Genomic DNA, 15,563 nt, shown 5'->3' with positions numbered 1-15,563 from the left:
ATCAGTGTGTTGCATTTTACAAAAGGCAAGAGGTTTACAACAATCTTTCATCAACAAATGTGTAAAACGCATCTAGCAGTTCATGCCCAGTAACATGGGCATTCATTATCTTATTTTATTCATTTCTTCTTCATTAACATTTATAGGATGTATGATTGGTCACCAGTTTTTTACCATACATACAAAATGGAACAGTTTATTGAACCTGAAGACCAAATATCTATATAAGATACATAATGAAAAAAAAGATAAATAAATAAAAAGTGTGATATTTGATACATCAGGCTATATGCAATTTGGTGCATATGTTGCCAAAAAAGATGAAATTCTAATAGCTTGTAATTTACATAAATCAATTAGATTTTTTTTTATCTATAACTAACTATTTACATTAAATGCACATAAATATCAGTTTGTCGCTCTATCTCCCAATAATGCCTAAGTAAGATGACATTTAAATGCTTAGTTTTATGATCAAAGTTCTGTAATTGAAAGATTGTATGATTGAATGATTGAAAGGTGTACAAATATTTCTCAAGAGCCTGTTGTATCATTTGATACATTTTAAAAATTATATATGGATAATGTAGAAGATCGTGTAGCTACAACAGATAATTTAGAGGATTTAAAAATTTTAGGTTTTTTTTTTTTTTTTTTTGCCTTTGCATGTTCAATTTAGTGTGGCAAATTACTACAAAAAGTAGGAAAAAATAGTTTGACTTTAAAGTGTACTATAGAATGCTTTAGTATAGCTGTGCTTGACATTTTATGTCAACTACCTAAATATTCTTCCAAAACCTTTTAGGATTTTTATTTTCATTTGCTTTGGTTTTGTTGGTTTGGGATGCTAAAGTTGCCATTTCACCATAGGCCTATATTTATGTAGGCCTATAGCCTATTTATTTTTGTAAAGAACAATAAATACAATAAACAATGGGCAGCCTTATTAAATATTCTAAAACTGGCTTGCAGTTCCAGCGTGTAACAAAAATTAATGCTATAACGTAATTACAAAAAAAAAAAAAAAACGTCTAAAATGAAAGGAATAGGCTATTATGTAAACTATTCTTCTCCAAACCCAACAAAAGACTGCTAAAAGTTCTAAAAATACTGAAAATAATTTAAATTTCACAAGACTGATCTTGTGCCCCCCCCAAAAAACAACTGGTACAAAGTACAAAACAACCTCAATTCTGCAGCCAGCGTCACTGTCAGTGTGGCCCTTTCTTAATAATATTATTATTATTTTTATTAAATGCTTGAAAGAACAATAGCAGTTGTCATCAATAACACAGCTCGGGTATGGCCCTGTTTTTTCTTATGAGCGCAGCTGCGCATGACGTCACGACCCTTCATAGTCATCGATTGGTACGTCACGTTGCGGCATCTTTAGTACAAAAATCAGTTTGTGGAAATGTAGTCTGACGTAGGCTTCTCAAGCTAACGGACCGATATGATGTAATTTCTTCAGCGTTTGTGTCTTTCTCCCGTTCCACCCGGTGCTGCAGTCAGTCAGTCAGTCAGTCACGCAGCGCGCGGAGGACGTCAGAGCAGCGGCAGCAGCATGTGCATCGACGAATTTGCGATATAGAGTGGTCTAAAACTCTCATTGACGCACGCGAACGAGTAAATAACCGTCCGTTTTGAGCGGAGACGCTAGTTGACGGCACGGATGGCTTTATGGGAGGGAATGGGTTCGCTGTCGTTGGGGGTAATGGGATCTGTGCGGTTATATGCAGCCCGTCGGTAGGGCACCAGAGTCAGACTGCAACTGAAAGCACCGGGATCTCTCCCCATCTGCAGCTTTTAATATAACCACCGGACATTCGAGCGTTTGCGTCGCTGTGTTCGGGCTTTCAGGGGGGATCACACACGTCGGACTGCAGATGGGCTTTAATATCGGTCAAATGAAGTAATTTGAAGCCCATACTTCAGTCCCCGTGTGCAGTCTTGAGCGTGTGATGATAGGAGACACAATGACGCTTTTGTCTCTTTTGGGTCGCATCATGCGTTATTTCTTGCTCAGGCCAGAGACCTTGTTTCTGTTATGTATAAGCTTGGCCCTTTGGAGTTACTTCTTCCACACGGACGAGGTGAAAACCATCGTTAAGTCCAGCCGGGATGCCGTGAAGATGGTGAAGGGAAAAGTGGCGGAGATGATGATGAACGACAGACTCGGCGGTCTGGACGTGCTGGACGCGGAGTTCTCCAAGACATGGGAGTTCAAGAACAACAATGTAGCGGTGTACTCGATACAGGGCCGAAGAGACCACATGGAGGACCGCTTTGAGGTCCTTACCGACCTGGTGAACAGGAGCCACCCTTCAATCTTTGCCATTTTTGACGGACACGGCGGGGAGGTAAGAAGTGTGGATGCTGATGATGAGAGGCGTCGTGAAAGCTTTACAAACGAAATATCCGCGGTTCCCATTGTTAAAAGATTAAGCCTGAAAAGAACGTTCGTATAACGTTAGGAATTGGTTTCCCAAAATAACCAAACATAAGGGGACGGTCTGTGTTAGTTGGGACGACCTTCAAAGGAATAGTTCATGCAAAATGTGTTTACTCACCCTCATGTTGTTCCAAACCCGTATTACTGACTATGAAAACTATGAAGCAGATCATGGACACTCTTTCATTTACTGAAAGCGGATGTGGACTGAGTTGTTCAAAATGATAAAAAATGCAAAAAGTTAATAAATTACCAGAAAAGAATCACAAAAGCGGTGCCTTTGAACAGGTGCTGAAGGAGCCGAATGAGAGTGTGAATATTCCTGCACTTAAAGGAATAATTAACAAAATGTTCACAGTTTTTAAGCCTGTATAAACTTTTATTTTACTTCTGGTGTGATTGTACTCCATACAATGAGTGAATTGTCTTTTGTGTTAGAAAAGAAAAGAAGGTCGTGCAGATTTGGAACAACATGAGTGTGAGTAAATAATGAGTGAACTGTCCCTTTAAGGCTGACTGTTTACAAGAGTTTGTAGGCTACACTAGTTCAGTTAATTAGCGATATTTAGGTATTATCATCAAACCAATGGTCTAATTAACACAAGTTGTCGTTCTGACTTAAGTTAGTCCCAGAATTTACCATGTAGACATTGCACATTTTCTGTTACTTTTCTTTTTTGTGTGTGTGTAAAGTGCGTCTTTTACCCACACTGTTCCCTTAATGTTATGGTAAAAGCCATTAATTTTGGTTGACCTCAATTTTTAAGATGTAAACCCCTTCAAAATACTTATTTTTCAGTATTGCTGCCAAATAACAAACTGTTAACCCAAAAGTTTTTTAGTGTGTTAAAAATTAGAACCTTAGAGATCTACACAAACTGCCTTTATAATGGTTATATGAGAAATCTAATGCAGCCAATTGAGATTCCCATGATACTTAGTCTGAAGCATTCAGTCAGTTCCCCCTTCCCCCCCAGACATCTGCTCCGACCAGCCTTATTCTCCAGCCTATATTGAGCTTAGACAGATGTTCATTTTATCTTTTTCATTGTTTGGTAATACAGATGAATGCTTGTTGGTCTAAAGTTTGAATGCCTTAGATGCTGTTGAGTAATGAAATGAACAGCTCACAAGAGCTGAATTTAATTTGAATTTTACCGATCAGCCATTTTCCTCAGCATTCTAGTTGGCTGTTTCTGACTCCCACGGTCATATATGGAATGCTTAAAATCTATTTATAGTGGTATTTGTTTAAATAGCCAGAGGCCTCCCTGCAATCCACACAGTTAATAGATTAAAATGTGCCAACCTCATGCTCTTCGGCCCCTGTAAAAGGTCTTTTAATCTACACTATCTCCGTTCATAAATGTTTGCTGACCCAAACGTCCTGACATTATGAGTCTTATCTGTTGATACTGGCTCATTTTTTTTTTTGGTTGTGAAAGTCCATGATGATTATTACATGAACTGAACTCCTAATGTTGGGTTACTTACACATCCACTCATTAGAAAGAAGAGTGCTTGCATTGCATTTTTATTACTATTATTACTACAAACACTGTAGGCAAAAAGAGGAAAAGAGGGATGAGATGCATTCAGAAAAGTTGGGTATTTTAATTTATAATTTATTTTATAGTAATATTTTATTATTAATTAATTTTATTCAATTTATTAAGTTTTACGTTGTTACAAAAACTGCTGTTCTTTTGAACTTGCTATTCATCAAATAATCCTGGAAAAAATGTATTACGTTTTCTGCAAAAATATTAAGCAGCACAACTGTTTTAAACATTGATAACAATAAGAAAATCAGCATATTAGAATGATTTCTGAAGGATTATGTGACACTGAAGACTGGAGTAATGATCCTGAAAATTCAGCTTTGCATCACAAGAATAACATTTTTTAAAATATATTAAAATTAAAGCAGTTATTTTAAATTGTAGCAATAATTCATAATATTACTGTTTTTACTGTATAAATGCACTTTTTTCCTTCACAACAGCACCAGAGGAGCAGAATAGCAACACTGTTAGGTTTAATTATACATTTATTTTTCCAGAAATTATAGAGGGAGTCTTTTCCAGCCTCCTACAATGTTCAGTGCATAAATCTGATACCCAAACAACAGTATGAACACTCCACCCAGTCAAAAGTCTGAGCCAATTTTTTTGTATTGACTTTTTAAGCTGCTTGCATAGTCAATTTTACAAATTTTTTTCATTTATTAAAGCTGTGAATGGCTCTAATTGGTTTCTTGGACAACCGCTGATTGATTGAAACACCTCAGCAGTAGATAGAAATGATAGTCAACAGTCTGTCATATTGTGGTTAGAATTTGCATGTGTAATCAACATATGCAAATATAAGTTCTGATTTAAAATGTCAAAAGTCAAAACTAGGACTGTAAATATTTGATCCAGGGGGTCTATTAAAAATATCCTGTTAAAAAGAGAGTCTTGTCACATCATTTTGCCCTGTGGTGTCTGCTAATGATGAGAGCTCTCGCTAACAATGACTAGCACAGTTGGCCTAATCAACGCTTGTCTTAACGCTTCGGTCGTGTGCTCTTCCTCTATTCCCTGGTGATCTGGTTTTCTCCTTATTATAATCTTGAATTAGACCTAGTAAATTGAGCTTTTAATTAGCAATCGTGGTACAAAATAGTGTGAGTCTGTATGATCATTCTTCTTTAAATCTGATTCTAAATGCACTGAATGGGTGAATCCTTTGAAAACATGTCACATTTCACCCCCAAAATCATAGTGGAAAAAATTGTTTTGTTTTGTTTTGTTTTTGTTTGTTGTTGTTTTTAATAAAGAAAATGAAACCTAGTACTCCATTTAAAAAGTTTGGAGTTGGTAAGATTTTTTTTTTTTAAATGTTTTTGAAAGAAGTCTCTTATGCTCACCAAGGCTGCATTTTTTTTTTTTTTTTTTTTTTGGATGGGAAAATACTGTAAAAAAAAAAAAAAAAAAAAAAAAAAAAAAAAAATATATATATATATATATATATATATATATATATATATAATATATAATTAGTGAAGAAAAAAGAAATTGTGAAAAATTATTCCTACTTATATTTTAACTTCATACTCCAGTCTTCAGTGTCACAGGATCCTTCAGAAATCATTCTAATATGCTTATTTGCTGCTCAAGAAACATTTCTTGTTATTAATGTTAAACAGTTGTGCTGCTTAATATTTTTGTGGAAACCGTAATTTTGGGGGGGAAAAAAATCTTTGAATAGAAAGTTCAAAAGAACAGCATTTATTTGAAATAGAAATATTTTGTAACAAATGTATTTACTGTCACTTTTGATCATTTTAATGTGCCCTTGCTGAATAAAAGTGAATAAAACTTAAATTAAAATGGTCCTAATTGATGGTCCTAAAAATAGACTTGCTTTCTTTAAACTTATAAGTTCCCTTAGATATTTCTTGAGATTCACAGGAATGCACTGACACCGATATGTTTGAGTTAAACACGGTAAAGCCCTGAATAACTGAAACACAAGTGCGTAACACCAGTAATGAAGCACTCATTGTGTTGGTGTGTGAATGAAGTAAAATGGCTGCTTGACTGTAATGTGTTTGCGGTGGGAGGGTCTTGAGTGGAAAGAGGTCACTGCGGGTCACCACCGCCCCACTGTCTTTGTTCCTGAGACACAATGATGAACATACTTTGAATAATTCAGATTGTGACATCCTGCAAATTGTGCTATATCCAGGCTCACAATATATTGATGACCATGATTGTTATTAGCTAATATTAGTAGTGTTGAGGAAGCTACTATGAATTTTTCTGTAGGTTGACTACTATGTTGAAGTCATTTAAGCAAACAGTATTATTTTGATTATTATGAGATTATACCTACAGTCTGGACAATTTAGGAGGCACAGAATTCAGCAAGCCCTCAATCTTTAATCTGAAAGGCTTCTTTTCATAGCAACTCTGTGCTATTTACAGGTTTAAAATCACTGCCATGTGAAAAGTGAACCTGAGCTGTATCTGCTTATTCTGTAAGTGTTCTGCATGAGCGCTGCTTCTGTGTAAATAATGCATAGGCTTCATCAGAAGGCTCTGCCATGTCTTTTCTGACAAGCAGCAACTCTGTGTTGCCCGGGAAGTGGCTTTCGAAAGAGACTGCAGCGTTCTCTTGGCAGACAGGTATTATGTTTGCTTCTCTGGTTTCATCATTGTATTTATAGCGTGGCATTGCTGAGTCACTGGCAAAGGCTTACAGTTGAAGATGCACAAGGCTGTGGTGTGAGCTGCTGAAAGGAATCCAAATCATCCTGATTGATGATGGGCAAACAGAGTTAGGCAATGAAATAATGCTCTTTGATTCGATATGTTTTGGTGATCTGGCAGTATTTGGAAAGGGCACTCGCTCTCGAGAGACTTTCTGTCCCTTCATCTGTATTCTGCTGCAAACTCCATCTGGCGAAAGCTCTTAGGCCTCTTTTAAAGGGATTGTTCACCCAAAAAAAAGGAAAGTTCTGTCATCATTTACTCAGCCTCATGTCATTCCAAATTTGCATGACTTTCTTCTGCAGAACACAAAAGAAGATATATTGAAAAATGTTGGTAATCAAACCATTTTGCTGTCCGCTGACTTCCATCATAAGGACAAAAAAAAACAAAAAATAAAAAACACGAGACATTTCTGAAAATATCTTCCATTATTTAAAGAAAATTCATTTACTAAATTAATTTTCTTTTTTGAGTGAGCTTTCCCTTTAAGTTGAAAAATGAATTGAGTAAACCCCGTTATCTTTTTTTTTTTTTTTTTTTACTATTACCGAAATGGCAGTATCTTTTACCATCACACTGTATGGGTGAATCTCATCAATAACATGCCTGGGCCATATTTTATCCCGAATCAAAAGAAAAAAAAGAAATTATATTTTGCATTAAGAAAATTTAAGTGACATTAATTCCATGACAATTTTGAAAATTTACCTTTAATTCTCATTTCCATAATGCAAAAATCCTATTATCAATACTGTAATGTGAAAGAATATATTATTTAATTTGTCATATTTGTTTTTCAGCCTTTAATTTATGCGACTTAAATCTAAAAATCATTGTATTGCAGTAATTCATATTCTAATCAGTCCAATCAGAATCGCCATGAAGAATAAATGGAAATGTAAAAAATTTTATGGTTAGGGCTATATTTGTGTGTGTGTGTTTACATTTTATATCAATGTATTAATATTATTTTTTAAATTACATTTATTTTTCATGGTTTTCAATTGAATTGTAAATTGTATTTCATGGAAATCCAGTTAAGAAGACAAGTTTAAAAAAAAAACTTCATTAAATGCATGATGTTTCCAGAGTCAACGAGTAATGCCATTGAATAAACATGATTTCAGTATTGACCAAAATTATAGTGACTATGATTTTTGCCATAATCAAACAGCCCTAATTATGATAATGGCAATAGGTGCTTAATTGTCGTGAAAATAATGTCACAAAAATTACAATGGTCTTGAAAATATGCTGAATTTTCTTAAAATATAAAATTAAAATATAATTATTAAAATATAAAATATTTTATTTAAAGTAAACAATAAGGTACGAGAGGCTGTGCTGTATCGCGAAGCGGAGAAGCCTTCCATCCGCCGGAAAAAATAGTCCCTGACCGTGAACAGCAACAGAAGTTACATTATTACGGCATTAGATGGCGGCAAAGACTGTCTTTGAGTGTGTACTCAGAAGCGAAGACTTTTATATTGAAAAGAGTGAATTGCTGTGAACACGGAACAAGACGCAACTGACAAATGCTTTGACTAGCGCTGTCAGTCACAGGAAAACCCCTTTACTGTTAAAAGGACAAGATATTGCAGCGGACATTTAAACAGATTTTTTTATTATTCATAGGACTGACCTAAAGGAAAATGCTAAATCTGAATGCAGGTAATAAACTCGCTCACTCGATCTTTCTCACAACACTCTTCTACATAATACAGTAAACTTCAATGAACAATATCAACTGAGAACAAACAGTTTACGTTGCTAAGTGTGGTTGCTAAGGGTGTTGTGTAGTGATACACAGAACCGTTAGGTGAAGCGGTCATAGACGTGTTTTATCGTGAATAAAATGCAGCTATTGACCAATCACAATCAAGGACAGGAACTAACAGTTTTATAATAAAATATAAATATATTATTCTTTTGATTTGGAGGTAAAATGTGACCTGTACATGTTTTCGTGAGATTCCTATTTATCAGAAGCAGCCCACTTCATGCCCCCATGTGTTCATCTGCATTTCTTCTCTGTTTTATTCCCCACATCATTAAAGTCGGCATGAAACGGAAGTTGCGATAGTCTTCCCTATTGTGATGTAAATCCAAGTGAAACAGCTTCTGGAATGAGAAAAATGTAGGGCGGGCCTTGATTTCATCCTTCAGGAATTGATTAGGTCGAAGGAAGTTGGGCTTTGCTAACTAAACGGAGGCAGATCTGAATACCAGTTTGCTGTCAATTGTGGAGGAAATTTAGCCCCACACTACGCCAAAACACATCATGAAGAGGACAGACGTCATTTTGATGAGGAGGGGAGGTTAATGTTTTTGATTAAATATTACAAGGGCATATGAATTTTTAAAAAATGATGTGCATGGATAAATCAGTTAGCACTGCAACATAAAAATTGTCGTTTTTGATTTCATGGCGACTTTAACAGTTTTTCAGTTGTCAGTAGAATTACAAATGAACTTGATGAATTTCAATTGAAAAAATGCTGATGTGAGTATTTTTGTGACAGGAATAGCAAGTTTCTCATCGTTTTTGCTGTTTCTCTCTTAGGCCGCTGCTGATTATGTGAAGGCCCACCTACCCGAGGCTCTGAAACAGCAGCTGCAGGCCTACGAGCGGGAAAAGAAAGACAGCCCTCTCTCCTATCCCGCCATCCTTGAGCAGCGCATTCTGACTGTGGACCGGGACATGGTGGAAAAGTTCTCTGCCTCCCATGATGAAGCAGGTGAGCAGGGAAGAGCGTATGTTTTAGGTTGATCTTATCTTTGTGCTTTGGCTGACTGGAAACTGTAAACAAGGCTGAATTTCTCATCTTTGTTTTCAGGCACAACATGTTTGATCGCCTTGTTGTCAGACCGTGAACTGACTGTGGCAAATGTTGGAGACTCTCGCGGCGTTCTCTGTGACAAGGACGGCAACGCTGTGGCCTTGTCGCATGATCACAAACCTTACCAGCTGAAGGAGCGCAAGAGGATCAAGAGAGCCGGTGAGTTTGCCTGCTACTACAGGCATAAGTGGTGATTTCGGTTAGACGGAACAGATTTTAGATTTTGCTAAAAAATAAATAAAACATTTAAAAAAATAAATAAATAAATAAATTATTCAGCTACCAAACTTTCAAAAAACATTTTTTTTTTTTTTTTTTTTTTGACATTTTTAAAAATGTATCACCTTTTTCATCATTGATTATAATTGGCATTTCTTAAAGAGATCATATAGTAAAGAGAACCATCTCATGGTGTATAATTGAGGTCCCCTAGAGATCTCCTAGGGATTTTTGTCATTTTTGGATTTTTTTTGTTATTATTATTAGTAGTAGTAGTAGTAGTAGTAGTAGTAGTAGTAATGATGACAATAATAATTATAATTTGTAATAATAAAATAACTTTTTATTTGTTAAAACAACATTTATTTATTTTTTTAAATAATTAATATTATTTAGTTATAGTTTAGTAATAATTAAATATTTTTTTTAATTTATAACCTTTTTGGTTTATAACATCTGTAAGATAAAAATTGTTGTTGTTGTTGTTGTTATTGTTATTATTATTATTAAGTTATTTTTTTTTGTTCAAACAACAATATTTTTAATATTTTTAATAACCTTTTGATTTATAACGCCCATAAAATAAAATTATTATTGGTTTTTTATATATATATAATATATATATATATATATATATATATAATTTTTTTTTTTTTTTTTTTTTTTCATATTATAATAAAAATTGTGACACTTGTGATTGTTTTCTGTAGTGTATACATTCTAATGAGAGCATATTTAATAAGGTTTATCATATACATATTTTTAAAAAATGCATATTTATAAAGGTTTGAATGGGGAAAGTCACAATACATGAATCTTTTGTGTATTTTAATATGGCAGTTTAATTTGAATGAAAAATTTTAGTTAACGGACAAAATTTGTTTAACACAGTTATTAGGTCTGTTGTTGTTAATATAATCATTTTTGATGACTTTTAACATTTTAAGTTTGCACTTGTGATGGCTTTCTGGCAGTTCCAGATGACTTCACTGTGACTGCACTGTGTGAATATAACATGTGTCTGTGATCTCATCCATCAGGTGGCTTCATCAGTTTTAATGGTTCTTGGCGTGTGCAAGGCATCCTTGCCATGTCGCGCTCACTCGGTGACTACCCTCTGAAGAACTTGAATGTGGTCATCCCAGACCCAGATATCTTGACCTTTGACCTGGACAAGCTACAGCCGGAGTTCATGATCCTTGCCTCCGACGGCCTGTGGGACGCGTTCAGCAACGAGGAGGCCGTGCGCTTTGTGCGCGAACGCTTGGATGAGCCGCACTTTGGTGCTAAGAGCATCGTGCTGCAGTCGTTCTACCGCGGCTGCCCCGACAACATCACTGTCATGGTGGTCAAGTTCAAGAGCAGCTCTGGGACAAAAACTGGAGAGTAGTTTTACTCAACCAATAAACAGCCTTGATTGTCTTTCCATTAATGCATATTGCCAGAGGATAGATGGTGTAATGTAAGAGATAAACCTTTTTTCTCACAATTACAATAAACAGGCACACATAAGCATGTGCAAACACATGCATTCCCAAAATTTTTTTTTTTTTTTTTTGCTGTGTGTGTGCCAAATGGACACTTTAAAATTATTTTGAAATGACTCCTTTTTCAAATCATTACACTGTAAAGATGATGTATCCTGGCCTTCCTTATATAGAGCAATATTATTTGTGAAACAGCAATTGGCAAAAATGGTAGAAGGACTTTTTTGCCTTGAAGATGCACTCGTAGTATTTTGTTCAGGAGAACAGATCAGAACTTTATTTTTTGTTGTTTGGATTGTTTTTTTTTCCCCACTTTTTTTTTTTTTTTTTTTTTTTTTTTTTTTTTTTTTTTTTTTGTGAATTAAAAGGGTGATGAAAATGGATCCAGCTCTTGAATTTGGATGTGCATGATCCAGTCATATCAGTACAGGGTAGTTATGCCAATTTACACTGGTGCTGCTCATCCATTAGTTTAAATGAGGGTGGTATAAAGTTGTGTTAGATTAAGAATGTTAAACTTTGATTTATCATTACTGTCAGAAGGAACTCTGAGTCCAATCATTCCTGCTCTTTTAAATCACGGTTTTAATGATTTTGTGAATACAAAAGTGTCCGGAATGAAGGCAGTATGTTATGTCATTATTTTGTGAAGAATGTTGAATTAATACTGGAATACAGTCCTCCAAATTTCGTAGTTTACGGGGGAGATGAAATTGGCTCCAGCCCCGATCTACACAAAAGTTGAATTTCTTGCACTGTGTGAAATGTATGTGGGAGATTAAAGCGATAAATAAACCTAACAAGTCAAAGCTGATACATCTTGTCTTTGTTCTCTCTCTGACATTATGATATTCAGCAAGGACACATTACATTTATCAAAACTGACAGTAAAGTAAAAGCAATCTATTTCAAATTAATGCTTTTGAAATTTCTATTAATCAAAGAGTCCTCTTAATTATTGAATTCTGTTGTTTCAGTCAGACCCATTGCCACAGCTGTATAAAATCAAGCACATAGCCATGCAGTCTGCATTTACAAACATTTGTGGGAAAAAATGGGTCGTTCTGAGAAGCTCATTGAATTCAAGCGTGGTACTGTGATAAGATATTCCATACTAGATATTCCATTATCAACTTATTGTTTAGAAACAGCAGCAACTCAGCTACAAAAGTCACAGAGTGCTGAGGCGCATGGTGCGTACAAGTTGCCAACGCTCTGCTGATTCCATAGCTGAAGAGTTCCAAACTTCCACTGTCATTGATATCAGCACAAAAACTGTGTGGCGGGAGCTTCATGGAATGGGTTTCCATGGCTGAGCAGCTGCACGCAAGCCTCACATCACCAAGTACAATGCCAAGCTTCAGATGGAGTGGTGTAAAGCATGTCACTACTGGACTCTAGAGCAGTGGAAATGTGTTGTGTGGAATGATGAATCATGAAGAACGTTACCTGGCTGACTGCATTGTGCCAACTGTAAAGTCTGTTGGAGGTAGGATGATGGTATGGGGCTGTTTTTTTAGGGTTTGGGCTATAGGTCCTTCAGCATAACAAAACATTTTGGACAATGCTATGCTTCCAACTTTGTGGCAACAGTTGAGGAAGGCCCTTTTCTATTCCAGCACAACTGTGCCCCAGTGTACAAAGAAAGGTTCGTAAAGACATGGTTGGATGAGTTTGGTGTAGAAAAACTTGACTGACCTCAACCCCATCAAACACCTTTGAGATGAACTGAAACGAAGATTGCGCGCCAGGCCTTCTCATCTAACATAAGTGCCTGACCTCGCAAATGCTCTACTGGGTGAATGGGCAAACATTCCCACAGAAACACTTCAAAATCTTGTGGAAAGCCTTCCCAGAAGAGTGGAAGCTGTTATAGCTGCAAAGGGGCACCAACTCCATATTAATGTTGATGTATTTAGAATGTGATGTCATTACAGTCCCTGTTGGTGTAACTGTCAATACTGTCAATACTATTTATATAGTTTTTTTTTTTTTTGTCATTAGAGGGGGATAACTGGGAACTTTGTTGACTATTTAAATAGCCCTTTAAATAAAACACCACTTGTACTTTCTGCAGAATTTCAGTCTGTCCATTATGTTTTTCTTGGAGAGAAGTGGCTTCTTTGCTGCCTTTCTTAACACCAGGCCATTGTCCAAAAGTCTTGGCCTCACTGTGTGTGGAGATGCACTCACACCCACCTGCTGCCAATATTGAGCAAGACAATGAGAGGGCCTAGAAGTGAGCTCCCTAACACACTGGTGCCAGGAGAACAACAGCCTCTCTCTCAGTGTCTCAAAAACCAAGGAGCTGATCGTAGACTTCAGGAAACAGAACAGAAAACATAGCCCCATCACCATCAACGGAACTCCAGTAAAAAGAGTCAAAAGCTTCAAATTTCTCAGTGTCCACATCAGTGATGGCCTCACATGGTCAGAACGAACTGAAGCCGTTGTGGAGAAGGACCATCAGAGCCTCTTCTTCTTGAGAAGACTGAGGAAATTTGGAATGAGCTCCAGCATCCTCAGATTGTTCTACAAATGCACCAAAGCATCCTGTTTGGCTCAGTACTACCTGGTTTGGGAACAATACTGCTGCAAATCACAAAGCACTGCAGAGGGTAGGCTAGTAAGAACAGCCCAGCACATCGTTGGAGGTGAGATTGCCTCCCTCCAAGATATCTACAACATGCACTGTGTGAGGAAAGCTAAGAGGATCATCAATGATTCTAACCACCCAAATCACGGACTCCTCTCATTGCTACCATCATGCAGACGTTACCAAAGCATCTGGGCCCGCGCTGCGGGACATCTTCTTCCCTCAGGCTATCAAACTGATGAACTACAACTGATTCACTTCAAATGTAGTGCGAACTACACCACTACACACACAAAAAATCTACATTATGTATACTATGTATACTACACCCGTAAAGTCAACTTCCCTGTATAATGTGCATTATACTGTATTGTCAGCACTGTTTGTGTATATTTTGTTTATGTATATTTTATTGTATATGTACCAGGGGCGTTTCCTCCGAGGAGGCAAGGGGGGCAGTGCCTCCTCAAAAAAAAAAATTGGATGAGAAAATAATCCATATTACATATAAAACAACACAAATATTACAAATTATGACATTAAAAAGAGCGCAAGTCACTCGTATTTCTAAAGGAACACTGCCCAACAGCGACACCCGCAGGTAAAGTTACAGCAGGAGTCATGCCTCCCTTTCCACTTATAGACAACCATTAGACCCCCTATAGGGTGCGGTGGGTTTTGTGGGGGGTAATTGAGAATGAATGGGGGAAAGTCACGTGAGAGGAGGCAATGGCTCCATCGCGCTATGATTGGATGTAATTGGTTATGATTGGATATGATTGGTTTGTGCGATAAATCCCGCCTCTTGTTTACGTGCACGTTCCACGCGTCAGTTTGAATGAACAAATGATGGCGTCAATGGGAAGACTAATTGAAAAGTAAGTAAACAGATCACCCAGTTAGATATCACCGCTTTATGTCACGTCAAAATCAAACTTGAAATGGACTGAAAACATCATGACTGCGGGGTTTTAGTGCAATCAGCTTGGTGAAATTAAAAATACATCTTCGTGTCTGTGACAGACGGTGTTTATGGAGCATGACTGATGATCCAAAATAGTTGACTATTAAAAAGAAAAATAGAACATTTATTACAATACAATGTTAATGTAAAATTACAAAATAGAATTGTATTTGTTTGTTTTTTTTATGTAATGTTCATTTAACAAGGAAGATGTGTCAACGTTAAGATTAATGCACATAAATTTACATTTGATTCATAAATAAAAAATGTGCCTCCTCATTTCAGAACACCACTGCACGCCACTGATATGTACGTATGTGTATATTGTACACGTGTGTGTATAGTGAATATTTATTGTAAATTGTTTCTTGTATGTAAATTAAGCAATGTCTGGACCACACACCTAAGCTTTTCACACATTAGTTACCTGTAAACGCTGTAGTGAAAGTAAAGTGGGTTGAGTTGAGCTCTGCACTGGTGGAGACACGATACTGTAGCAAACCCTCAAGAGGATAAAGTCCTGGCGCTTGCTGGACCCTCTAGGATGTCCTGAAGCCTTCTTCGCTGCAGTTGAACCTCTCTCCTTGAAGTTCTTGATGATCAGATAAATGGATCTTTCAGGTGCAATATTATTGCGCTTTTTCCTTACATGTAAGGCCATTTTGATGCAGATCTATGATGAGTACACATCTTTCTTTGGAGTTAACCATTGCTAACACAAGAACACAATGATTGGAAGCACTTTT

The 15,563-nt window shown here is 36.4% G+C and overlaps 1 protein-coding gene across 1 annotated transcript; it reads left to right on the top strand.

The window, feature by feature from the left end:
* The first annotated feature begins 1,352 nt into the window (after positions 1–1,352).
* Positions 1,353–12,071, top strand: ppm1la (protein phosphatase, Mg2+/Mn2+ dependent, 1La). Its single transcript, XM_051869299.1, has 4 exons — positions 1,353–2,360; positions 9,275–9,449; positions 9,549–9,710; positions 10,811–12,071. The coding sequence occupies exons 1-4, from the start codon at positions 1,962–1,964 to the stop codon at positions 11,158–11,160; spliced, it is 1,086 nt and encodes a 361-aa protein (XP_051725259.1). The 5' UTR covers positions 1,353–1,961; the 3' UTR covers positions 11,161–12,071.
* The last annotated feature ends 3,492 nt before the right edge of the window (positions 12,072–15,563 follow it).

Source organism: Ctenopharyngodon idella, chromosome 2, assembly GCF_019924925.1.
Source record: "Ctenopharyngodon idella isolate HZGC_01 chromosome 2, HZGC01, whole genome shotgun sequence".
Classification (NCBI taxonomy): domain Eukaryota; kingdom Metazoa; phylum Chordata; class Actinopteri; order Cypriniformes; family Xenocyprididae; genus Ctenopharyngodon; species Ctenopharyngodon idella.
Note: the sequence above shows the minus strand (reverse complement) of the source record. Positions and strands in the feature narration are given on the sequence as shown.